Here is a 24,838-nt window from a genome sequence, read left to right on the forward strand (position 1 = left end):
TTTGAATTTATGCTTGCTTTTGAGGAGATGTCAGGCATGACTTCTCAGACTTGCCAACCTTTTGCAGCAGATGGATTTACTGCTGAGTCATGAAAACAGCAGTGCTAGGGATTTCAAAATATGATGTGAAGGATTGTTTTCCCTGTGAGATGTGTTTATACTCTCAGTTTAAAAGAGTGATTAAGGCTGATGGTAAAGGGCTGGTGGAAATTCCTGGCAATTCCTAAGCTAAATTTGCAGATGTGCAGTGGCAAACAGAAACACGTTTGCAGATCTCAGAATGATGCTGTAATGATATCAGGCAATTGATCTCGAAGCTGGGATCCTACAAAAAGCAGGAATTCCAGCTGGTTTTAGCGAAGCAGCGGTACCTGAATGTGACAATAGATGGAGCTGTCTGCGAGAGAAGCAACACCCTTTGCCAGCTCATTTTCTTCTTTTTAATTTGCTTTTAAAGCACAGCTTCCACACTTTGCCTCACTGTCACATTCACCGTGCTGATTTCACCGTGCTGAAGGGCAGCCTGCAGAGGACTCTACTTTACTTATCAGTGGCCCATTTTCTATCCCACCCCACATTAAAATCTGGCAGAGCCAAGCTCCTGACACGTAACAGCAAAGCTGTCAAGTTATGACTGACAAGAGAGTAGGTTTAGATGGGATATTGGGAAGGAATTATTCCCTGGGAGAGTGGGCAGGCCCTGGCACAGGGTGCCCAGAGATGCTGTGGCTGCCCCTGGGTCCCTGGAAGTGTCCAAGGCCAGCTTGGATGGGGCTTGGAGCAGCCTGGGATAGTGGAAGGTGTCCCTGCCCATACCAGGGGGTGGAATGAGATGGCCTTTAAGGTCCTTTCCACCCCAAACATTCTGGGATTCTGTGATAAGTAATAATAGGGAATCATGGAATGGGTCAAATTGAAAGGGACCACAAAAGATCATCTGGTCCCACCGCCCAAAGACTCCCCTCCCTTGCTGAGAAAGGTGAGCACCATCTGATACCAGCACTCCTGGCACTGCACAAGCCATTCCACTGTCAAAACCCCCAAAATTATGGTGGTGACACCAGCTGGGGAGCCATCTGTTTCTTTCAGTATTGCTGCTTTCAACTGGAAGTGTCAGGCAAAAATAACTTGTGCCCCAGAATCCCTTACTCAATGTCCCAAAGCCCTGAAATCTTTTGTGATCACCCTCAGGCTATGTGCTACCCTTTCCCTGCCCTCTGCATGGAAGATCATGTCCATGGGCTGTGAAAAACGTGGAAGTTTCCTGGTGACCCCAGAGAGACAGCAGGCCCTCCCTAAGGGCTGCGTTTGTTTGACACATCAGGCCTAAGAATAAAACAAAAATCTTCCCTGTGAATTAGCTGATAATGGAGGCAGCCCTACCGGGACACGCTGCAGATCCATCAGGATGCCATCCAGGCAGTGACACTCCGAGTTCTCCAGGGCCACCATCTCTTTCTTGATCTCCAGGATGCGGCCGATGACCCCATCCAGCACCTGCCGCACCGCCGCCCGCTTCTGCTGGTGGATGAGGTGGTCGTGGGCCGCCTCCAGCTTCCGGAAGATTTCCAGATATTGGATGTAGGCAGTGGCCAACATCTTCATCGCTTTCTCACGGTCCTCCTCTGGCTCGAGGAACTCCTCTCTTTCTCTCTGGAGCATGGTGTCCAGCTCTCTCTGGGTGTCTGCCCACATCTTGATGTAAGTGCTGGTTGGAAAGAGGAGACTGTGTCAACCTGACGTGAAAACGAGCCTGGAAGTGTGAGCCATTACATTTATAATGGGACTTTTAACTACAAAGTATTTGAAAACCATTAGCAGAAGTTTCTGAGTTTGTTTTAAAAGTAGGAATCTTAAAATGCTGTTTTATTAAAACAAACTTAAAAGTTTAAAGCTTTTCAGCTTCATTCTAAAACGCTTGAAGCATCCTTCAAATGCTTGAAGTTACAACCCCCAACAGTGCCAGGAGTTTTATTCAGTTGTGCTAATTGAGAAGATGGTTTAATTGAAAAGGTGTCTCCCTCCAATGCCTTTTAATAGGGGAAGGACTATTTGAGGCTCTGCATTTTTGGGATGATGACCAATTCATGTTTCTAAAGCTCTTCTGCCTTTCTGAAGTGGCTGCTTGGAGTTAACTGCAGGGTAAGGGTGGGGTTGGTGCCAGTGCTGGAGTGAAGCTGTGGGCCCTAATTCAAATGTGAGGTCAGGAAAATAATTTGATTTATTTCTATGGTAGCAACTGTTGCACTCCAAGGAATTGCTGAATATCTGGTCTGGTGGCTGTGGAATTATGTGGCATGGAAGCTGTCACCTCAGCCATCTCCATTTCCAGAAGCAATAATGCTGCTCACTTGGTAGGTTTGGTAGGAAGAGGTGGAGTTCTGATGTGAGCATGGAGTGGTTGTCAGTGGCTTTTCACGGGAAAAACAGCTCAGAATATCCTGGGGGATCAGCCTAAAGGAGCAAGAAACAAGCAATGAAGTTTTTATTCAGCAATGGGCTCAAACAGCAGGTTTGTCACGGAAGGTGTTAATAAAACCTGTGGCAGTGAAGACACTTCTAGGTCCTGTTCTCCTTTGCCAGATGGAGACTCTTGGCAGTTTTAAGTGTTAAAAATCTTTCATCTTTGAAAATGCCTCTCTAGGAACAGAGCAAGGAAATTCCTTCTGCACTGAGACTTGGTTGTGTTGGGAGAAAACCCGTTCATGCACATTGTCATGCAGAGGGGAAAACAGTGGCTATGGAAACAGGGACAGCTGACTTGCTCCTTAATCCTAGGAAGGAAGGCCATTGGCCTCGATGGTGCAATCTAGACCCATCCATGTGCTGAACCAAGTTGCTGTTTCTAGGATGAGAAAAGGCTCTGCCTTTTGTTGGATGAGCTCTGAGAGCAGACCTTGCAAGGCGGGAGCGTTGGTGTATTTATCGTGACCAGAGAGCTGGACAGATGTTAGCATTGTTTGTGCATGATAAAAAATGCTGGAGCTCTGTGAGCTGATTTTATCATTCCCATCCTGGAGGTCAGAGTGACCCAACACTTGTGCTGCAAGAGGAGGGATGTGTTGGCTGGCACAGGACAAACTCCAGCCCTCGAGTGCCCTGAGCATGGGGTGCCCTGGGTGGTGACAGTGGGATTCCCCCCCTGCAGTCAGCAAAAGCACCAACAACCCAAACGCTGCTGTTGAATTTTCACCATTACCATTTTAAAGGGTGTGTTATACTCTTCAGCTGAGCTGGCTTTCTGCAGGATGCAGCTGGCCTTGCTTTTCCTAATGCTTCTCCAGCCCACCCAGGTCTTTCCCCTTCCTTTTCTTCCCCCCTAGTTCATTTACATCCCATTGCACCACCCGTATCAGTCAATTGCAGCAATTAACCCAGGTGCAGGAGATAAACAGAACAATCCGGCAGAAGGGAGAAGATGGGGACAAGCAAGGGCAGCCCTGAGCTGGGACACGGAAGGATGCGAGGCACGCAGGTTTTGTGTGTACTTTGGATGATTTCTGACAGATAGTGCAGAGGTTGTCAGCCTCTGAGGAAGCCCAGCCCTGTGGGGTGTCCCCACAGCCATCCAGCTGATTTCTGAGTCCTGGGGATCCTCGGGCTGGAGCCTTTCCCGTGCAGGTTACCGCGCGGAGACGCCGGACCGTGCCGCACCGAGAAGCGACTGTCCGCTCTGATTTATAATAATCTCTCTCTCTGCCTCCTCTGACTGAGGAATGTCAAGTGGTTCCTCCTGCTGAGCCAGCTAATATCCAGTTTCTTTTTATATTGGGAATGGCTTGTGGAGGGAGGAGGGGGCTGGAGCGCCGCAGCTTTTCGGAGGACGTTACCATGAGGCACTGCAGATAGGATGTAATTGCTTCCATAAAGCATCAGTTTATCAGATAAGCACTGGGATGACTGCAAGCACGGTTGCTGCGGGTCAGATGTTAAGACTAAGGATATTATGGGATGGTCGTGGCTTTTGCAACAGCATTTTGGGTAAATGAGGGCAAGAGAAAGGACGGGCCCACTGGAAAATGAAGTGGTGAAGGCAAAGGTTGATGTGAAGGTGATAAATTTGTAGCTGATAACGCTGTGTACCTGCTCTGTTCAGGGTGACTGACACCTTGGGGGACTGACCCCCAAGTTTCTTAGGCAGGGGATGGGGACATCAGATACTGGGTAAGAGGACAGGGCAAGCAGAAACCTGATTTGAACGTTGCATTGCTTCACCTTGATTAAAAACTAGAGGACAGATCCCCAAAATAGGATTAAAATGGTTATTTCAGGTTTTACTGGTGCCCAAATGTGAGCCCTTCTGGACTAGTCTGAAGGATGAGATGTGCCTGGTGTTTGTAGCACCTTCTGGGGGACTTGGCAGAGCTGCTGTGAAGCAGATGAGCCCTTCAGCTTTAGAGCTTGGGGTAGTCAGGAGGAGTAACTTGAAGGTTATGCCTTAAAAGCAAAGGAGAGCACTGCCTCTCCTTGCCTGTGAGTCAGACAGCATGTGATCCCTAGGTCCCTACTGGAATTTTTGCCTATTTGCCAGTGTCCCTTTGCATTAAGTTGTGAACTCCCTCAAAATTGCTTCCACACGCTGCAGGGGGAGGACAAGGTAGCCTTGAATGCACTGGGTTTTTATTTACTGTTACTGGTCCACCTCACAGGCTCCCTTCTGTTCTGAGCTGTGTCTGTGCCCAAGGATATTCCATCAAATTCAGGTTGGATTAGAGCTTCTAACTCACCTATTAGTGCAGGTAATTAGCAGGACTTTCCTATTCAAGGCTTAAGAAAATAAAATGCTGGAAAAGAAAACTGTCTCTTAATCTCTCTGTGCATAGAGCACTGTAAGTAATGCTACAAATTGTCATAGCAACTCCCAAATAGGGGTGTTATGGGGAAAATAAGCAATGCTATAATGGGATGAGGAAGAAACACATCAAGTGACTGAACTCCAGAGTCCCCAGAGTGATTTCTGGCAGCTCACAGCCTGGAGGGAAGGTCAGAGCTTTAACTCCTCACTGATGTCCCTTCTCTGCACTCCCACAAAGTAGAAACAGAGCCTAAAACATGGGCTTAAGAAGTTTCTTTTGCCCATAGCCTGATTGCCAGTTCAAATCTCCCTTTTATTGCTCAAAACAATGCCTGCTCTCCTTATTTAGAGTGAAGCTTAACAACATAGGGGTTTTTCTCCTGCTAAAGTTACAAAGACATGTTTAAAATCCTGCCAAATTGTACATGCCTTGTTGTAGGGCCCTCTAACTTTCCATGTTTGCTTGACCCATCTCTCCTAACACTTGGAAAAGCTTGTTGGTTTTGAGCCCAGCTGAGGTGAGCCTGCTTACTGGTGTTGGACTGGTTTTAAGGCTTAAGCATGCCCTTCTTGGAAGGGTTTGTGCTGAGCATGCAGACCGTCCCTCAGGCCACTCCTGAGCCAGAAGAAGAATCTGGCATCAGTGGGGTTACCTTTGTGTGGCTTTTCTTCTTCTCCCCAGTGTGTCTCTGTGTTTTACTCACTGCCAAAGGAACACTACTCCTGTTATTCCAGGACATGGCACAGTTTGTCTCTGGCTTCTTTGATGCCTGGTTTTTCTGGGCTGCCCTCAGGAATATCTCCTGCCTTCCCATGCTGAAGCTGCAGTAGTGCAGTGCTGTGAGGGTCTCACTGGTTTATCCTGATGGATGGAAGGAGGTGGAAGGGAAAACGTTTGACTCCAGCTTTCCTCACCTCGTTTGGAAACTCCTGTGTGATTAAAGGAGCGCTAAATGGCGTGTGTTAAAACACTGCTGAAGGAACCTCTGCTGCCACTGCAAACCCACCTTGGATTTTTTCTCACAAGTGAGACTGGGCTGTGCTGGGGGCTGCAGAAAGGGCCACAGGGTTTGTGAGAGCAGGGGGATGTGGAGCAGGGCTCAAGGAGCAGGGCACAGAACACAGGGGCAGAGGGGACCGAGATGTGGGGCTGGTGACAAGGAAGTGCACACAGGGGCCACTCCTCAGGGTCCCCTCACCACACTCAGAGCCTGACAGGTCAGGCATTGTACTAAACCCTGGGCAAACACGGGGGAGGGAAACCCTGCCCTGCAGCCTCTGCAAAATAAAGAAACAAGAGACAAAGGTTGGGAGGGGAAAGTGAGGCCCTGAGAGGAAAAAGGGTTTTTAATGCTGCTGCTGCTTTTCTTTTTATTTTTTTTTTTCCCTCTCTTTCTAAAAGTCACCAGGTTTAGGATTCAGGCTGATTCAGGTCAGCAGTTACCTGTTCCCTCACAGGTACTGCGTGGTGATTACATTAGAGGAGTAGCCCCTCTTTTCTCTTTTGTCCTATTATAGGCAAACATTTTTTGTGTTGGAGAGGCTCAGGCAGAATCTGAGATGAGTGTGGCCTTATGACACAACCTGTCCGAGTTCAAGAAGTGTTTGGACAATGCCCTCAGGCACAGGGTGGGGCTCTTGGTGTGTCCTGTGCAGGGCCAGCAGTCGGACTGATGTCCCTGGTGGGTCCTTTCCAACTCAGCACTGATTCTGTGAACCAAACTGACTGAAATGTCGGAATTAATTGCTGATTTCAAAGCCTTTAGCCTGCAGTCTGGAGCAGTTCAGGCTCGTGAGCCTGTTTAAGCCTGCCTTGCTCCCAAAATAAGATTAGTCTCACAATTATGCCAAACTTCTCAGCTGGTGGTGAATGTGACTCTGCCAGATGACTTTTTAAGCAGGCCTGCTCCAGCCACGATGTTTTACAGAGTTGGAAGCATTTGGGGGAAAATAAAGGCTAAACCTCAGTAGGCTTTGGTTGTGACAAGAGAAGAAAACACACAGCCTGCTGGCATTGTTAACGTGAACAGCTCTGTGCTTCTGTCATCTCCAATTTCAGTCCTGGATACTATGACAGAAAGTGAAGGGGGAATAAAAGATTTGTGTGGCAGAAATGTAATGGGAAACCACAGGGAAGGCAAGGAAGCAGCTTCATGGAACAGCAGCAGCATCAACACACATCAGCAGGTCTCGAGCACCTGCTCCAACCAAACTCACAAGGCTGGCAGGAAAAGACTGTTTTCTTCTAGTTTTCTGACCAAACCCTGTTTTCCTACATGGCAGAGCAATTAAGGTGTGGGAAATGCTATTTTTGGCTGTCCAATCCTCCAAAGGCTGCCCTCCTGTCCCTCAGGCTGCAGCTCCTGCCGGGGCTGGGGGCTGCCCTTCCCTCTGGGGTCAGCAGGAGAAGCGTGCCCTGGGCTGATCCCACAGTGTGGGCAGCAGGAAAGGGGGAATTCTGCCCCTCTGCCCTGCTCAGGTGAGACCCCACCTGCAGAGCTGCCTCCAGCCCTGGGGCCAGCACAGGAATGACCTGGAGCTGTGGAGAGAGTCCAGAGGAAGCACCAGGATGATCAGAGGGATGGGGCAGCTCCATGGGGAAAGGCTGAGAGAATTGGGAATGCTGGAGAAGAGAAGCTTTAGGATGACCTAACTGCAGCCTTCCAGTACCTGAAGGGAACCTCCAAGAAAGATGGAGAGAGATTATTGACAAGGGCCTGGAGGGACAGAACAAGGCACGGAATGTGTTCCCAGTGACAGAGGGCAGGGTTAGGTGGGATATTGGGAAGAAATTTGTCCCTGTGAGGGTGGGGAGGCTGTGGCACAGCTGTGGCTATCCCTGGATCCCTGGAAGTGTCCAAGGCCAGGTTGGATGGGACTTGGAGCACCTTGGGATAGTGGAAGGTGTCCCTGCCCATGGCAGGGCATGGAAGGAGATGGGCTTTGAGGTCCCTTCCAGCCCCAAACTATTCTGTGTTATATGAACAGCAGCCTCCTCTCCTTTGCAAGTGGAATTTTCCCTTCCAAGCAGGATTTGCCTATAACACACTTTACTGCTTCTGGCAACAAAGCATATTTCGGCTTTAACCATCCTACATAATTTTTTTCCTTTTACCCCTCTTTTCCCTAGAAAAGGAAGGGGCAATTACCCATCCAGCTGCCTACAATTGCGTGCATCAAGGGCTGTGTCTGGGTGCTGCTCTACCCCTGCCGGGAGCAGCAGGCTTTAAGCTCAAAGCTGACACCATCTACTCGGTTTCTTGAAAACTGGGGCCTTTTCTTTCCCTGTTTTCCAGCACAAGTGCTGCTGGGATATTTCCACTGACAATGCTTTTTCCCAGAGGAGACACTTGAACGAGTAATACACAAGATCTTTCCCTACCTGCTCATTAAGGATGAAGGGAGGCACAGGAGGGAGTTGCAGCTTTGAGTCTTAGCTGTGATCAATTTGATCCTGTCTCTGATTTCCTGCTTTAACATAAGCAAGATGATGTGCTAATGCTCACCAGGGGTGGAAAGAGGGGCAGAGATGAATCTGTGACTGCTTGGGAGATGTATGAGAGAGAACATGCAAGGAATGCCCAGGAGGAAGCTAATAATTGTGGCGTTTGGATGGAATTTGAAGAATATGGCCTGGGGCCAGACACTGAATGAGGGGATAAAAAGAAATATTCAACAACGGCCCAATGGCTGAATGAGGCTGGGGCCCCGTGGGAAGAAAATAGGATGTGATCACAGCATCAGAAACTGCATCGTAATGCAGCCACAGAACGTGGTGGGGAGAGGAGAGGGGATTAGAAGTTGCACTGACATTTTTTCACATTTGGGTTTTGCAGCCTTAATTTTCTTCAGCTGAGCCTTGGGGACGTGATATAAAACACAGAGCTCTGCTTTGGTTGTTTCTGTTGGAAGCAGGAAGGGAGATGCTCAGAGTCTTGTGTTAGATCAATATTTAACCAGTGAATTAATGTAGATTCTATTTGTGACACGAGATTAAATTTTAAAGCGCTTTGATTGTTTAAAGCTCCTTGGTGGCAGTGGCAAATGTCTTGTAGCTGATTAAAACCTGGCAGGAGTGGTAGCAGTGCCAAGACTCGGCTTTGAATGTGTCTGGGCTAGGGCTGTCAGGGGCAAGGTAAGAAATCACTGGTCAGGAACCCACGGGTCAAGCAGAGGGTAAACAAATCCATAAAAGAGGAGGAAACACGGCAGGAAAACATAAATGCAGCAGCATCTCTGCGGATCTCCAGTGTCTGGAACAGAAGGTACGTCTGCATGCAAATGCTGGGGCTGAGTGCTTTGGGAAGTGAGATACTCCAGCACTTTTTAATCACCCTTACTGGCTCTGTTCCCTCCAGAGTGCTGAGACTGTCCCTAGAAAATGCAAGGCATGTCTGGACATGCTGACTTTTCCCCTGGCTGGCTGCTGGACTTAGTGACCCTAAGAGAACATTGCTGCTCTCTGAGCATCCTCTCTGCCCTGACACAGAGCTTTCCCGAGGCAGTGGAATTAATCTTCTGCTTTAGCCCACACTTCTTAGAATCACAGGACCCTGAGGATGGTGAACACACCTCAGAACTCAAGGTTTACCTCAAGATCAAGGAAAGCTGGGTAGTATTTCTATTTCTGAAGAACCAAAGTTCTTTCTCATAATCCCCTTTCGTTAATGACTCCTTGCCTCATTGCCTTCAGGTAAGGCAGGTTGTTGTAAGTCATTTTTGTCACATGGCATTTAAAATACCTTGGGAACGGCCTCAAGTTGCACCAGGGAAGGTTTGTAGAGTCATGGAAGCATGGAATGGTTTGGATTGGAAGGGAGTTTAAAGATCATCTCGTTCCACCCCCTGCCATGGGCAGGGACACCTTGCACTGTCCCAGGCTGCTCCAAGCCCCATCCAAGCTGGCCTGGGACACTTCCAGGGATCCAGGGACAGCCACAGCTGCTCTGGGCACCCTGTGCCAGGGCCTGCCCACCCTCACAGGGAATAATTTCTCCTTAACATCCAATCTTTATCTGCCCTTCTGCTTAAGGCCATTCCCCCTTGTCCTAATGACTTCATACCTGTGTGAGCAGTCCCTCTCCAGCCTTCTTGTAAACCCCATTTAGCTCCAGGGAGGATGTAGGATAGACTGGATATCAGCAAAAGTTTCTTCATGGAGAGAAGGAGGTGGTGGAGTCCCCATTCCTGGAGAGATTTAAAAGCCATTTGGATGTGACACCTGGGGATGTGGGTTAGTGGTGGCTTGGCAGTGCTGGGGAATGGTTGGACTTGATGATCTCAGAGGGCTTTTCCAAGCTAAACAACTCTGATTTATGGTACCCAGCCGGCATAACCTCACTACAACCAACCACGTTCACAGTAGCCTCAGTAACTTACTTGAGATCCAACTCTGACTCGTGTTTAGGAAGGGCTGGATTAGCCCAGCCATAAATCCTGTGCTGTGCACAGCTACAATGCCATTATAGCAACCTGAGCCAAGGAGCTTCCACAGCAAACTGGAGTCCTTCACCAGCACCTTGCTCAGAAACAGGACTGGATATGTGTTTTTGTCATGTGGTGTGGACATATGATCATGTTTATGTGGATTTTGCCATTCAGTGCTGGCAGTGCCATGGGAAATGCTAAGAAGCCCTGTATCTATTAAAATTAAACTGAGCCAAACCAGTTGAAGCACAATTATTTTTCCAGCTATGCTCACCTTAATTCCTTTGGTGTTAATCTAGCTCAAATAACAGCAGCCATGATTCAGAGACTGGGTAGGAATGACAGATTCCAAGATAACTCTGAGGAAGTTAACCCACCACTCTGGGGTTTTTTTTCTTTCTTCCTTTATCTCTTTTTGGTTTTGGTTTTTTTTTTCTTTTAAAGAGCACAACTCAGATATCTCTCCACTACCTTGTGCACTTCACTTAACTGATTCCATGAGAATGTTAGGCATGATTTATGCAAGCCCTGCATTGGATCCAGCAGGGATCTAACCAAGCTTTCCTCCAGCTGGAGGCTGTGCTGGGTCTGTCCTTGGACACAGCCCCAGACACTCTCTGCCCTGCCCCTGGGGATGTTGTTCTTTATTCCTCTCACCCCACCTTCCTCTCCTGAACCAAGGAGCTGGAAAGCAGTGGCATTTTCACTGGTATCTGGCTGGGCCTGCCAGTGTGTGGAGGCAGGTGAGGAGAAAAGAAGGCTGGAGAAAACAATTGCAGGGGAAACCTTATTCCTCTCTGCAGCTGCCTGAAAGGAGGCTGTGGTCAGCTGGGGATTCAGCTTCTTTTCCCAGGCAACAAACTCTAGGATAAGAGGAAATGGCCTCAAGTTAAGCCAAGAAGGTTCAGATTGGATATTAGGAAAATATTCTGCACTGAAAAGAGGAGTTAAGCATTGGAACAGGCTGCCCAGGGGAATGGTGGAGTCACCCTCCCTGGAAGTAGATGTGGCATTTAATGATATTTATGATATGATATGTTATGTTTTGGTTGAAGTTTGGACTTGGTGATTTTTCAAGTCTTGTCCAGCCATAATCGCTCTGTGAAACCCAAGGTGTTGGTGACAAGGAGAGCTGCTCTGGTTCTGAATGTGGAAGGATGTTTTAGAATCTGAGGGAATTTTACCTGGAAAAAAAGCTGGGAGTTTGGAAAGAGGATACTGGGCAAAAGAAACAAAGGGGCTTTGAGGTTGGTACCAGTGATCCCAGAGGAGGGGAGACCATGGGAAGGATGCCAGGAAAGGCTTTGCTGACAGCCTGCTGGGGCAGCAATTTGGGTATGCTCAGTTTGAGTGTGAAGGACAGGGGCAGAAGGAGGCAGTAAAACCACCTTGAGGTGTTTTCTACATTTTTTTTTTCTCTAATGCACTGTTATTCATTGAACTTGAACAAGCTTAGAACTGGGGAAAAAAGCCTCTCGAAACTGGGCTGTGCTGCTGGAGCTGGAAGCAGCAAACAGCACAACACTGAGGGATAACACCATGGAAGATGCTCACAGTTCAGCTCCCAGCACTGTAGCACAGCAATAATAAGAATACTTGCTCAATATGTGTGCTTGGAGTGATGTTTCTGGGGGAATGAGCACTTTTATCCAGCGCCGTCACTGCTGTCCGATTATTGCAGACGGACGTGTAAAGCTTTGCTCTGTGTTGAAATTACTGGGGAAAAGAGACAAGCCGTGCGAATTGTGCTTTGTAAAAGAGAGGAACCTTTTGTGCAAAGGGGCTGAGAGGATAATATTAACATTTGCCTGGTTTTCCTCAGACGACGCGGTCGCTTTGTGCCGTGCACCCGCCTCCCCTCCGGGCTGTTTTACCCCCTCTGAGGGGATCCCGCCCCTCAGCCCCGCGCCCCGGGCTACTCACGCCTGGGACATGATGGGCACCGAGAGCCGGAGCGGCACCGAGGGTGAGCCGGGGGCGAGGGGCACCGAGAACCGCTGGGCCAGCACCGACAGGTCCCTGGAGCCCCGGGGCACCGAGCCCGAGTCCCGCAGGGCCGGCACCGACACGGGCCCGGCCCGAGCCGCCCGCGGCCGCTGGAGGAAGCGGCGGCCGCGGCGTTACCTTGGACACGGCCCGGGGTGGGCCGAGCCCTGCCCGCCGCTTCTCCTCCGAGAAAAGGGAGCTTCAGGCTTTTCCCCTTCATATTTTCCTTTTTATTTATTTATTTCCCCCCCGCCCCCGGCAAAAATCACGGGATGGTTTGGGTTGGAAGGGAGCTTAAAGCCCACCCAGTCCCACCCCTGCCACAGGCAAGGACACCTTCAGATATCCCAGGTTGCTCCAAGTCCTGTCCAACCTGCCTTGGACACTTCCAGGGATCTAGGTACAGCCACAGCTTCTCTGGGCACCCTGTGCCAGGGCCTGCCCACCCTCAAAGTAAATAATTTCTTCTTGTATCTGATCAAAATCTCTCATTTTTACTTTAAAACTGTCCCTCAGTTATCAGTATCGCGGCGCCCACCCCCTTAGTTGTTTCTAACCCCGAGAGTTTCATTCCCTGCCCCGTTACTTTCAGCCCCCCCATTAGTTTCCTTCACCCCCCTTTCTTTTCCTCCCTTTATTTTCCTTTTTTCTCTCTTTCTTATATATTACTTCCCCTCTTTTCACCCTTTCCTTTATTTTCCTTCCCCCTTTCATGCATTTTTCATTTTCTCCCCTTTCCTATCTTTTCCTATTTCCCCCTTTTCTTCCCCTTCCTATATTTTCCTACCCCTTTTCTATGCTTTCCCTTTTCCCTCCTTTCTTCCTCTTTCCTATACTTTCCTTTTTCCTGCTTATTTTTTTTTTTACCTCTCTCCCTCCCTGTTATTTCCTTCCCCCACCAAGGGCTTGTCCCTGTTGCATTCACATTTTTCCTTTTTTTTTTTTTTCTTTCTTCTTATTTCTTTCCCGAGGAACCTATTGAGGCAACTTTCTACTGGTTTTCCATTCCCTTAATACTTAAAAAACCAGTTTAGAGGACAGGACTACAGCACAGATTCTGAGGGGAAGATGCACTTGTCCACAGAGCCAGTGAGGAGTTAAAAAAGCAAGAAGTTTGGAATAATGAGTGATTTGACAGTGATCATATTTTTTTTTTGCCACAAATTTTGGTGTCTCTGCATTCCTTTTCTTTCTTTTTCCTTTTTTTTTTTTTTTTTTCCTTTCCCATTGAAGCCCCAGTTCACATAATTAGGTGAGACTCTTGGCTGTCAATTTTTTTAAATAAAGTTTCTAGCCTCCCCTTGTTTTGGAGGAAAAGCTTGAAAACATGAACCATGAAGACCATAATAAAAGCATGTAAGGATATTATTTTTCAAGCCATATGATGACTATGCCCATCACATAATTTCTTTAAGTGTATTGGATCAGTGGGAGGGGGGTTTAGGAGAACTTGTTGCATTTTCTTAGTGCTGAGGTTGGAAAATGCTGTAAAATCAGCTTGTAATTTTCAATTTTAATATCAAAGTGGTTCTTCATGCTGAAATTTAACATGGGAAATTTGTCTGCTTCCTTCCAGTGCCTGATCCTCATCCATGTGCAGGTTCAGGAGGGTCTCAGAAGCAGTAAGTAACTTCTATTTTGTTCCTTTTTAAATAAAATATTCCAGTCTTTGCAATCCGAATAGGAACCCTGCATTTTTATTTTCATTAATGCTGGCATCTGCACGCCACTTTTTATGCCAAACTGTGTTTTTTCAGCCAGAACTTTTACCTGCAGAGTCCCAGCAGAGCTGTCTCCATCAGTGTGTGTGGTTTTGAGGACTGATTGACCTATTGCATGTGTTTGCAATAAAAAAGTAGGAATATTTCTGAAGCAATGGAAACAAGAGGACCAAGATGGCTTGATATGATGTGGATGTTAATTATTAATCTGAATTTATTGCCCTGTTAGCACCTCGATGTCACAGTGCACAAGTTTGTCTTTATTGTGCTGGAAGCTGCTCACTTCCCCACCTGCCTTCTCCTCCCTCCCACCCCCCAAAAAAATTGGAGGAAAGCAAAAACTTCTTCCTTTAAAAAATGGGAAATTAAGCTACAAAAAAGTGATGCACATGAGAGCATGGAGGGAGGCTGAGGGGATTTTAATTTTCATCAGTTTGTGGAGAACTTGGAAAAAAAATGAGTTGTGTTGCTGGGAAAAGTCATGCAGTAAAATCAATTATGAAATGAGTAGAGTTGATTTTTTTTATTTTTTTTTCCATGGGAAAGGAGCCTGGTTTTGAGCTGAAATGGGAGCTGTGTATGACTGAGACTAAGTAATTGGTTTAGCTTAAGAAAATAGACATTTATAAATGGAGAAAGCAGGGAGTGGGAGATGTTCTGGTTTCCAACAGGTTTCCAGTTGAGTCCTTGAGCTTTTCAGTAGTTTGAAGTGAGAGGACACAGGTCTGCCAGGGCTGTGATGTCCTCAAAACTCAGCCTGGAGAAAAGGAGGCTCAGTGGGCCCTTCTGGCTCTGCACAAGTCCCTGAAAGGATGGGGCAGCCCGGGGGGGTCAGGCTCTGCCCCCAGGGAACAGGGACAGGATGGAAGGAAATGGGCTCAGGCTGGGCCAGGGGAGGCTCAGGTTGGACACCAGGAGGAATTTCTCCATGAAAAGGGGGGTCAGGCCTTGGAAGGGGCTGCCCAGGGACTGGTGGGGTCCCCATCCTAGGAGGTATCCAAGGATCTCCCTGGATGTGGCACTCAGTGCTCTGGACTAGGTGACAAGGTGGAGATTGGTCTTGGGTTGGATGATCTTGGAGGTCTTTTCCAGCCAAAATGATCCTGTGATTCTGTGATCACTGCAGGCTGAATTGCAGCTGAGGTCTACCCGTGGTCAGTGAACACCATGAAGCATCTCACACTTTCCATTCTGGAATCACACATCTCTGATAATCCCTGCAGGCACCAAACAGTCTGAGATGTCGAGGTAAAACCAGAGATTAAAGGGATTTGTAGTTGTTATCCCACTCATTGTACATTTTTTTGTACAGCATCACTGGCCACTTCCTCATCCAGCTCGTGTTGCATTAAAAATTCCAAGTGTGTTATTTGATCTATCCAGCAGGAGAGGGGACGGGTTTTATACAGCCTGTGCCTTTTGGCATCTCTAATTCCTCAGGCTCTTGCAAACATGGGCTTAAAAGTCCTGCTGCCTTGGAAACTAGGTGCCATCATTTAAAAAAAAAAATCTTTTATTATGAGCTTAAGAGGTGGCTGTGAGCTTACAAAGGGGGTAAAATATAAAACTGGAGGGTCTTGTTCCTCTCAACGTGGGTCCCTGGCAAAGAGCTTAGTGCACCTGTCTGTTATTGAGTATGGCTTAGGGAAAGCAAGCAACGTAATGGGAATAATGTTCTGCCTTTGCAACTTGTATTTCAAAGCAGTTCCAGGGGTCTGGGCTGTCCCAGGGCGCAGGGTGGAAGGTGGGGAGTGGGTTTTTCATGAGTGTTGCTGGCCCAGAGAGATGCAAAGGGAAAGCTGTGGGTCAGGGCTTCCTCCTCCATCCGTGGTGAGCTGGGGCTTTGGGCCAGTGCTTGGGAATTGAGGATTCTGTTTGCTGTGTGGCCACAGGGACAGGTGTGACAGCCTGGGATGTGCTCTCTGAGCCAGGCAATTGCAAAACTTAACCAAGACAAGTGCAGGACTCTGCACCATGGATGCACAGCCACCCTGGGGAACGAGAGGCTGGAGAGCAGCAGGGATCTGGAAGTCCTGGTCAATGGCCAGTTGGATCTGAATCAGCAAAGCCCTGGAGCCAGGAGGAACAGCCCTGTCCTGGGGCATCGAGCACAGCACAGCCAGCCTGGCCAGGGAGGGGATTGTCCTCTCTGCTCTGGGCTGGGGCAGCCTCACCTCCAGTGCTGGGGGCAGTTTTAGATCAGAAAGCTCTAAAGCTGTTAGAGAGCCTCCAAAGGAGGGACAGAAGATGGTGGAGGGGCTGTACAAGGAACAGCTGAGGGCACGTGGCTTGTTCAGCCTGGAGGAGACAGAGGTCAGACCTCACCGGGCTCTTGAGCCCAGGGTGGGATTTTTGGGGTGTCCAGAGCCAGAAGTTGGACCTGATGATCCTTGTGGGTCCCTCTCATCCTGAAGGAGCTCTCCCACAGGGGCCAGTGGCTGTGACAGCAGTTACAGCAGGACAGCTGTCCCCTGGTCCAACCGAGCTGCACAGCAAACCTCTGAGTCTGGAAAGTGAGAAGGAGGACCTTGTGATGGGCAAGCCTGGGGAGTTGTTGCTCAGGGCTTCACAGAATCCCAGAGTGGTTTGGGTTGGAAGGGAGCTTAAAGCTCATCCCATCCCACCCCTTGCCACAGGCAGGGACGCCTTCCACTATTCCAGGGTGCTCCAAGCCCCATCCAACCTGGCCTGGAACACTTCCAGGAATCCAGGGGAAGCCACAGCTTCTCTGGGCAAGCTGTGCCACATCCTGCCCACCCTCCCAGGGAACAATTCCTTCCCATTATCCCATCTAACCCTGCCCTCTTTCAGTTTAAAACTGTTCCTCCTTGTCCTGCTGCCCCAGGCCCTTGCCCTCTTTAGATGTCTTGGAGCTTCTTTAGGGCTCTAAGGTCCTGGAACTTTCTCTTCTGCAGGTGGACACCTCCAGCTCTCCCAGCCCATCTTCATAGGAGAGGTGCTCCCTCCCTCTGACCATGATTTCCTTCCAGATGGGTGTTTGGTTTTCCTTTAGGCTTGGCTAGAAGTGTTTAAAGGAGCTCTGGGTGGCTCTTGGCAAACCTTGGGGACTTGGGTCAGCCTCGTGGCCTCAAGTGCTGGCTTCCAGCTCACACTGACACCCAGGAGGGGTGGCTCTGCCAGCTGGGCTGCACTGGCTGCTTCATTTAGCCTTGTGACCAGTGGCTGGGCTATTTTTTTCCAGTTAACATTGACTGCTGGATCTCCAGGAGGTTTGCTGCTTGCTTCCAGGCTAAGTGAAGGGGATTTGTCAGCACTCAGCTCTGTTAGACTTTGATATAACAGCGTGTTCATCAGGCCCGAGCGTGGTACACGGAGGAGGAGGATTGCAGCAGAATTAGAAGGTATAAAGTTCAAACCTAATTTGAAGAATTTTCCCTCTATCACTTAAATGTGGGAAATGTTCCTGTGGCTTCAGGGATAAAATGTCACACTTCATAAGGAGCATGCGTTTTAAATCTCAGCCAGATATTAAGTGCCGTGTGCCGCACTCCACTTCTCTCTTTGTTAAAAAGCAAAACCCCAAACCATCTCTCCTGAAAGAGTGTTGTTTGATAAAATTAAAGCTGTCCAAAGAAGCTGGTTCAAATACTGCCAGCTCTGTATCATTATGACACAACAGGGAGTGGATTGATTTTATTCTGTATTGACAACAGTTCATCAGTGCTCAGCTATTTAATTATATAGGATGCCGTTCCTAAAGATGCCTACAGCACCAAGAGAGCATTCAATACAGACTGGCAATGCACACCAGATGTCTTTTGGGTGAGAAAGAAACAGAAAAAGGGATCAGACTTGGGCTTCTGGCAATTATCCAAGTAATTTGTAAGCAGACGTTTTAGGACATTGGTTGGCTTGAAGGTTTGGCTTCAGCTTGGGAGTTTTTAATAAATTCACATAAACCCTCTGTCAAGCTTTAGTCACTTATAGGGGCAAAGTTCACTTCTATATCATCCTACAACCCAAATACTGGAAATAAGTAGCATTTGTTGTGAAGATATATTCAGTATGGCATGTGGAATGGCACTTCTAGACAGACCCTTTTCAGTTCTGCTAAGATACACAGATCCTCTGACCACTTCCTCACTTTACAGGCTCACCACCAGCAACCTGAAGTGCTTTATGTACTTTTCTCATGATTTTGAAAAATGACAAAGTTTAGCTCTTAACACCAGCTTTTGTGCACATTAATTGCTGAAAGCTTCAAGAAATTCTCATGCAAACGCTAACACAGCCTCAGCTGCTGTCTGCTCCCTCCAGCTGCAGTGGGATTTTAGCTGACCCAAGCCCCTGTGTCTCATGCTGTGGCCAACAGGAGGTTTGGTGGGACCAGCTGGAGAGCCCAGGGTTGGTGAGAAATCAGAACAGCAACTTGTATTTTGCTTGCCATGGCCGAAAGGGGAGGAAGATGCTGGTCTCTGTTTATTCCTGTGCTGTTTGGTGGTCTTTCTGCTCATGAAAAAAAAGAGCTGTGAGGTGTTATCATGAGTTTAGAGGGCAGTAGTCTGGGCTCCAGCCATCCCACTCCATGCACAGGGCACAGAGGCTGCTGGAAAGTCCTTTGTACTCCAACTGGTGTCTCTGAGCAGGACCAGGGTGCAGAAAACCACGAGTCAGGGGCAGTGGAAGCAGCCCAACCCTGCAGAGATCAAATCTGCATCAGGAAGATCCCCATCCAGACCTGACTGAGGAGAAGCATTTGAGCTCTGGGACTTGAAGTGTTTAAAGCCAGAACCGAGAGTGACTCAGGGCTAGAGGAGAAGGGGATGTTTGCCATCTGCTTTAGCAGTTCATTCCCCAGAAAGGGAGGAGGAATTAATCTGCTATTCGTGCACGTAGGCAGTTGTTCCATTGTGTTTTGTTTTGTTTTCCCTCCCACTCTCCAGTAAAACACCTGTTGAGTTAATCTTCTTTGACTCAGCTCAAAAGCAAGGAAGTCAAACTCTGTGAGAGGCTGAGCAGCTCAGCTTTCATTTCCCCAGGCTTCTGAGGGGGGCTCTAATGGCTGTGTTTTAAAAATTTCCAGAAGTGAAACTATTAGAGGGAGGACTTGAGGTGAGGGAATACTTAATTTTGCTGGACATAAGAATAACTTGAATCACAAAGAGTTAGTCTGGAAGGCAGAGATACCTTGGAGCTTCCCAAGTTGTTCTTAAGGATGGTGAGAAACATTTTAGAGGCTTCATTTTGGTGCATCTTCAATGAATTTGAATAAATCTGATTTAAAACAAAATACTGAAATCCTGTTACGAAATTGAATGTGTCCTGCTTTGTTTAAAACTTAAAAGTTGAAAGCAAGCAGAGCAAAATGTCATGAGAAAGAAGTTGCAGAACACAGTGATTCTGCAGGGCACCACAAGCCATCAGCAGCTGAAATTTGGTGACGACGTTTGCTTCTGCAGATGTGCTGGGTGCACTGTGCAAGGGAAGAAGGTCCTCTGTGTCCTCTCTGAGCTCTGGAAGAAGCTGATGCTCTCTCAGGATCCAGCCTTAAGTGCTGAGGATGAGGAGTTTCCCTCCCCCCTCCCCCATAACCTGTGGGTTTAGGCTCTAGGGATGTTATTTCCAGTACGTGGTGACTCAGTTTCCCTCTGGGGTGTCCCAGAATGAGTCAGGTTTAACTGACAGGGTTGCATGGATGAAGCAACCCCAGCAGGTTGTGCCCTGATCATTAATTACCTGCAGCCAGAGCTGGGGGGTTAAGGAGATCCCCGCCAGGGCTGCAGGGACAATGCGAGCCCAGCGTCGCACGTGCGTCACTCCTGCGTGGAAATGAGTGAGAAACCTCGCACTTCTTTTTTCCTCCTCCCGGTTCAACTTCTCGCGCTATAAATAAACCCAGTGTGTGAGAAAAAAAAAATAAAATAAGAATAACAAGAGGCTGCAGCTTTTTAGGTGCCTGTGGCAGGATGTTTTCTTGCTTATCCTGTTTCTTGTAAACACGGCGATGACTTTTGTGGCCCAGATGTAGAGGCAGCCCTGCTTCATTGTTCAAACACCTGCTGGCTTTTCAAATGGACCCAGTGCAGCCCATTGATAAAAATTCAGACTCAGAAACCTGCAGCACCAGGCTGAGCTCCTGTAGATAGCTCCAAAAAAAAAAAAAAATCCTTGAGGATCCGACATCCGCCCTGTTGAGCTTTTTTTTTCCTTTTTCTCTATTATATTTGATTGGGAGGGGAAGGGAAGCATAAGATTTTTTTTTTTCCCTGCTCTTGTTCTCACAATAGCAATAAAAACAATACTCCTTGGCTTGGAGGCGGTAAACTGTGAGAAATAACAACAATAGCTGACTTTGTGGTTGTGCAGCCAAATTTATGAATGAAACTAGTGGGTGCAATTTAATTTCCAGGCCTGGCTCTGCTTTTCGGTGTTATGGAATGAAATAAAAAGGCCAGAGAAGGAGCAGCTTGTAAGGGCAGCACGGCTGTCACTGGGAATGAGCACAGGGAAAGGTTTGGTCTGAGATGGAGAAGGGGTTTTTCTTCTTCCTGCATCTCAAAGTATGAGACAGGTGAATTTGCTCCAACAGTGGCATTGCAGTATTTTCTTTATTGGACACCAGTGTGTGGTGGTGGGACACCTTTGGGGCAGCAGTTCCAGCTCTTCCCAGTTTGGCTCTGTGGGGTAAATGAAGCAGGTGGGTCCTAGCTGGGATAGGTCTGCTTTGGGAGCTGCACACCAGGGCCACCCAGTCTGGGAAGAAAGGGGGTAAAAAAAAAGGGAAAAAAAGCACCAGGGGTACTTGTTTTTGCAGATGAAAGTCAGTGCTTAGCCCAAGTGGTTCTTTGGATGGAACTTAAGGGCTAAAACCTGCTTTTTGGGGAGGACTTTTTATGTTTGGAGCCAGAGGCTGGAGTTGAGGTGTTCAGCCAGGACTGTTTGTGTTTCAGCAGCCTCTTCTTGTCCAGGAGATTTGTTCTCCACAGTGCTCAGAGCAGGATTTTTGTTTGTGTTGAGATCTCTTGCATCCTTCCCTATTCTTCACGTGTCCCACACCTGTGCCTTTGGCTGCAGGAGCAGAGGGGACGTGCTGGGTTTGTTTCCTGCTGCTTTGAGCAGGGATTTGGAGCAGATGGGGCTGTGAGGATCCCTTCCAGCCTAAATGACTGTACACTCATCCTGCCAAGAGAGGCAGATGCCAACAGTGAGTCCTCACAAAGGCCTGCAATGGGTCAAAGGCTTTGTCCCCCACCTCTGAAAATGAGAGGTGGGGCTCTGAGGAAAGCAGTCCAGCCCCAAAATGATTATTCTGCCTGAGACAGGTGAAACCAAGCCTGCGTGTGCCATGGCCAGATGTGGCCAGGCCCAGATGTTGTGCAGGGAGAAGGGCAAGGTTTGAAGGATTCCATGCTGGAAATGTCCCTGAGGTGTCCAGGGAGAGGGGACACCAGCTGTGGGATGGAGCTGTGGGGGGACCCCTCTCCTCAGCAGCCCATCCTCTGGCTCTCCCTCCTCGCTGGGGGCCCGGGGAGGGAAGCACCAGAGGATAAACATTCCTGCAAGCCTCCCTCTGCATCTGCCTTTCATTAAGGCTCCCCTGAAGCCGCGCGTGGATGTCGGCATGCGAGGGGAGCTGCCGTGTGCCGGGGCCTGGCTGCCACCCCAAAGGCACCGTGGGCACCAGCCAGCTCCTGCTGGATCATGAGACACACGGGGATCTGGGGGTGGGACAGGAGAACCTCCCAGCAGCCGGCTCCCGGGAGAAATTTGGCTCTTAAATCCAATTATATCTGCAGACTGAGCTCTTTTGTCCTCACTGCTGTCAATGCATGTGCAGCCTTTGCTTCGAGTCTCTTCAGACTTGTTAATGGCCATGTTTAAAACCAAGGGAGCAAGGAGTTGGAAGGTGCTTCACGTCCTCAGCCTTCTCCTGCAGTCTCTTTCCAAGGGGAATGCCTGTTTGCTGATGTCATTTCATGAGGCTCAATGTCAGAACTCTGCTCCATTCGCTGGAAAAGCTGCGCTGACCATGCCAAATACTCACATGAATTTTTCTAGCGAGGTGTCCTTGATGACCTTTCACGGTAATTACAGCAGTTGGGAGATGTTTGCTCCAGGCAAACTTCTCTCTAAGGTCCTCAGCCTTGTGCTCTGAGTTGTTTTGGATTTCCCCCTCCACATTCTCCTGGAAAATAGCAGTGTGGCCTCTAATGTCTTACTTTTCCCCTAAAACCTCTCAGTCGCTGTTGGGAGGCAGTGAAATCTGCTGGGGATTTTCACAAACAACCCGAATATAGGTTTAAGGAAGCATTTATATTTCCTATTTATGTTTTGTTTTTAAACTCTGACTTCCAGAAACCCTTTTTTTTTTTCCCAAGAAAAACCCAGACAATCAGACTGTTTCTTTTAAAACGTGTGAAAGATGAAGGATGAGGCGTCGAGTTTCCTTTCAAGCGATTCTGAGTGAAACCGAAGCCTTTTTGAAGTGGTTTACTGCAATTGTAGTTTGCTTTGCTTCCTGCTCTTGCTTTGGGCACACCTCCCAGCCCGTTGTGTGTGGCTACAGGCGCTGGGGGAAGTTGGAAGGCCAACAAAAGGCAAGGGGACTCTAAAATCTTATTTCTTTTTCTATTTCGAGTGCTGCCAACGAGACGTTGCGTTTTATTCCTTCCTACCATGGAGGCACAATGTCTCCCCCAGCATCAGCACCAATAGAGGCAGGGGTAGGGAAGGAATGGGAATAGATTTCATGCTGGATGAGTCTCCAGACTGTGGGCAGGGTAAAAAAAAGCTTTGTTTAGTCTGCAGTCAGTAGTTTTAGCAGGAGCCCTAGGCCCAGAGCTGGGAAGTTTGGTGTCCTGTGCTCAGGCTGATGTGATTTACAGTGTTGGGATCTGACTATGGGATTGACAGAGCCAAAGCAGAGGGAAAAGCGTGTGGAGAGCTTGTCTCTGTGCCAAAGGGTGGGAAGCAAGGGTGGAGTTGCTCCTTCCCCATGGCCACATTTCTCCTCATGGCCAGATCCATCTTTCTGTGATATCTGGACCATTTGCCACGCTGGAACTGCTCTGGCAGAGCTGTCTGAGGGACCTTGGGATGAACTGGGTGAGGATGAAGGAAGATTAGGATGGCTTTGGTGCTGCAGGAGGGTTGGGGTATGGTGAGTGATGAAGGTTAAGGACATTCCTGCCCAGCTCTGGCTGCCTTTGTGAGAATGGGAAGCACCTCCTGAGCCCCTCCTGGCTTAATTCCTTCAATAAATAGGATCTTGCCAGAGCAGGACTCCACCAGCTTGGTGAAAAGCTGGGACTTGCAGCAAGGCTGTGGCTTTGTACCACCATGGTCTTGCCAGTTCCTCCTTTTTGATTTTGATGCCAACACCATCAGAGGAGCTGAATGCCTGAATTTTCTTGGCGCTTTTTCAGAGCAATATCTGTTCTCCTTGCTTGATCAACATATCTGTTAATTACATTGAGGTAGTCTGACCCTGGGCTCTTGCAAAAACCTCCTCCTGCTGCTGAAGGTGGTGGAAACTCTCCCTGAAGTGATCAGCAAAGCAGCACATGTGGGATCAGAGGGTGGCTGGGGGATCTGGGCATGTCCAAGCCCTGGAAAACACCCTGGAAGGTAAAGGTGCATCAGCTCTCTGATACCCTGGTGATGTTGGTCTCACACTGGCCTCACATCCCTGTGTGGCTCCAAATCCAGAGGCTGGCAAAGAGCATAAGAGATGAGTCCCTAAGAGATGCAGCTTGCACTGCTAAAGAAACCTGGAAAACTGGAGAGCAGCCTTTCCCTTTAGCTTGTGCCTGGCCCAGGGAGGAGCAGGACTGAAGCACGTACCTAAATTCAGCATGTGCTTAAGTGCTGTCCTGAATGGGGACCCTCTTGAGCTTTAGCTGAAGTGCTGTTCTGAACCAGGGCCAGCAGAGTGTGGAAGTCAGCTCTTGTTGCCTCTACCCCTCTGTGTTTGTGCCCATTGCAGCTCTCTGGCTGTTTACTACAAGGAGAAAATCACTTTATTTACTTGCAGCTCACTCAGTAACTGAGAGCAGGCCAGTTGGGAGAGTCTCACATCAGCTGGGAGCGAGACATCTGACCTTGTCTCTTGTCTGTCTTATTTCTATGATCCTAATTCTGCTCTAAATTAATTCTTTTGTTTAGCTGCTGGGTTGTTTTTTTTTTCCTCCTTTTTGTTTTCACATGAATGCTTGTCTCTATATTTAGGTCTGCTGGGGCGGGATGTTATGAATAATTGTTGATTGATATTATTAAACACTAACACGCTTGGCTGTGTTGCACTAATGATGGGGCTTTGGGGATATGCAAATCAATTAATTGCAGTAATTGCTGTAATAGCTGTTTTGGAGGAGGCTGCTGAAGAGCCCTTGGGAGAGCGGACAAAGACGGAGACGTTTGGAAGTGCAGAGGAGAAGGGGCGCTCAAGTGTCTTTGGATTGGGCTCCTTCAAGCTGCCAACTTGTAAAGTTGGGTTTGTTTTGCTCTCCAAAACCCACTCACACCAAATCCTCTCTTGCTTTGTTTCAGAGTTACCCCAGCGTGGCTGCTTCTGGACTTTTCTGCTGCGGAGGACCTGAAGAAGCTCACAGATGAGACAGAGCCTTTTCCAGGTAATCTCTTGCCTTAGAAATCTGGGAGACCTCCCTGGAAAACACCCAAGGGGGGAAAAAACCATCTCCAAGGCTAAAGCTCTGCGTCACCTGGCAATCAATGGCTTGGGTTTGTCAGCTGATTCTCATTCACGTCCAAGCAGCATCACGGGGCCTCACAGTGGGCACAAAGGGACGTGAGGTGCCTCAGCAGCCACGGTGGGAAGGCTCTGAAGGGAATGGGGTTTTGTGTATTGTGAGGATGGGGAGGAAAAAGTCTCTTCTGGCTTCTTCCCCATGCTATATGTGCTTTCCCTGCCTTTGTGTATTATTGTATA

General features: G+C 48.4%; 2 protein-coding genes across 4 annotated transcripts in view; one reads left to right on the forward strand and one right to left on the reverse strand.

The window, feature by feature from the left end:
- Nucleotides 1–12,319, reverse strand: part of IQCA1 (IQ motif containing with AAA domain 1) — a 97,687-nt gene extending 85,368 nt beyond the window's left edge. For 2 of the 3 annotated variants that reach the window (XM_015634930.3, XM_015634927.3), the window contains exons 1-3: nt 12,146–12,319; nt 9,859–9,982; nt 1,384–1,708 (exon numbers count right to left, since the gene is read on the reverse strand). In XM_015634930.3, the coding sequence (XP_015490416.1) occupies nt 1,384–1,708; nt 9,859–9,899 (366 nt within the window). In that variant the 5' untranslated portion in view covers nt 9,900–9,982; nt 12,146–12,319. The remainder of the gene's footprint in view (nt 1–1,383; nt 1,709–9,858; nt 9,983–12,145) is intronic. The other variant, XM_015634928.3, reaches the window with a different exon arrangement.
- A 2,736-nt stretch (nt 12,320–15,055) lies between these two features.
- ACKR3 (atypical chemokine receptor 3) overlaps nt 15,056–24,838 on the forward strand; it is a 41,315-nt gene continuing 31,532 nt past the window's right edge. Inside the window, exons 1-2 of the mRNA XM_015634936.2 lie at nt 15,056–15,177; nt 24,439–24,521. The gene's annotated coding sequence lies outside the window, so the exon portion shown is untranslated. The remainder of the gene's footprint in view (nt 15,178–24,438; nt 24,522–24,838) is intronic.

This window comes from Parus major, chromosome 7, assembly GCF_001522545.3.
Source record: "Parus major isolate Abel chromosome 7, Parus_major1.1, whole genome shotgun sequence".
NCBI lineage: Eukaryota > Metazoa > Chordata > Aves > Passeriformes > Paridae > Parus > Parus major.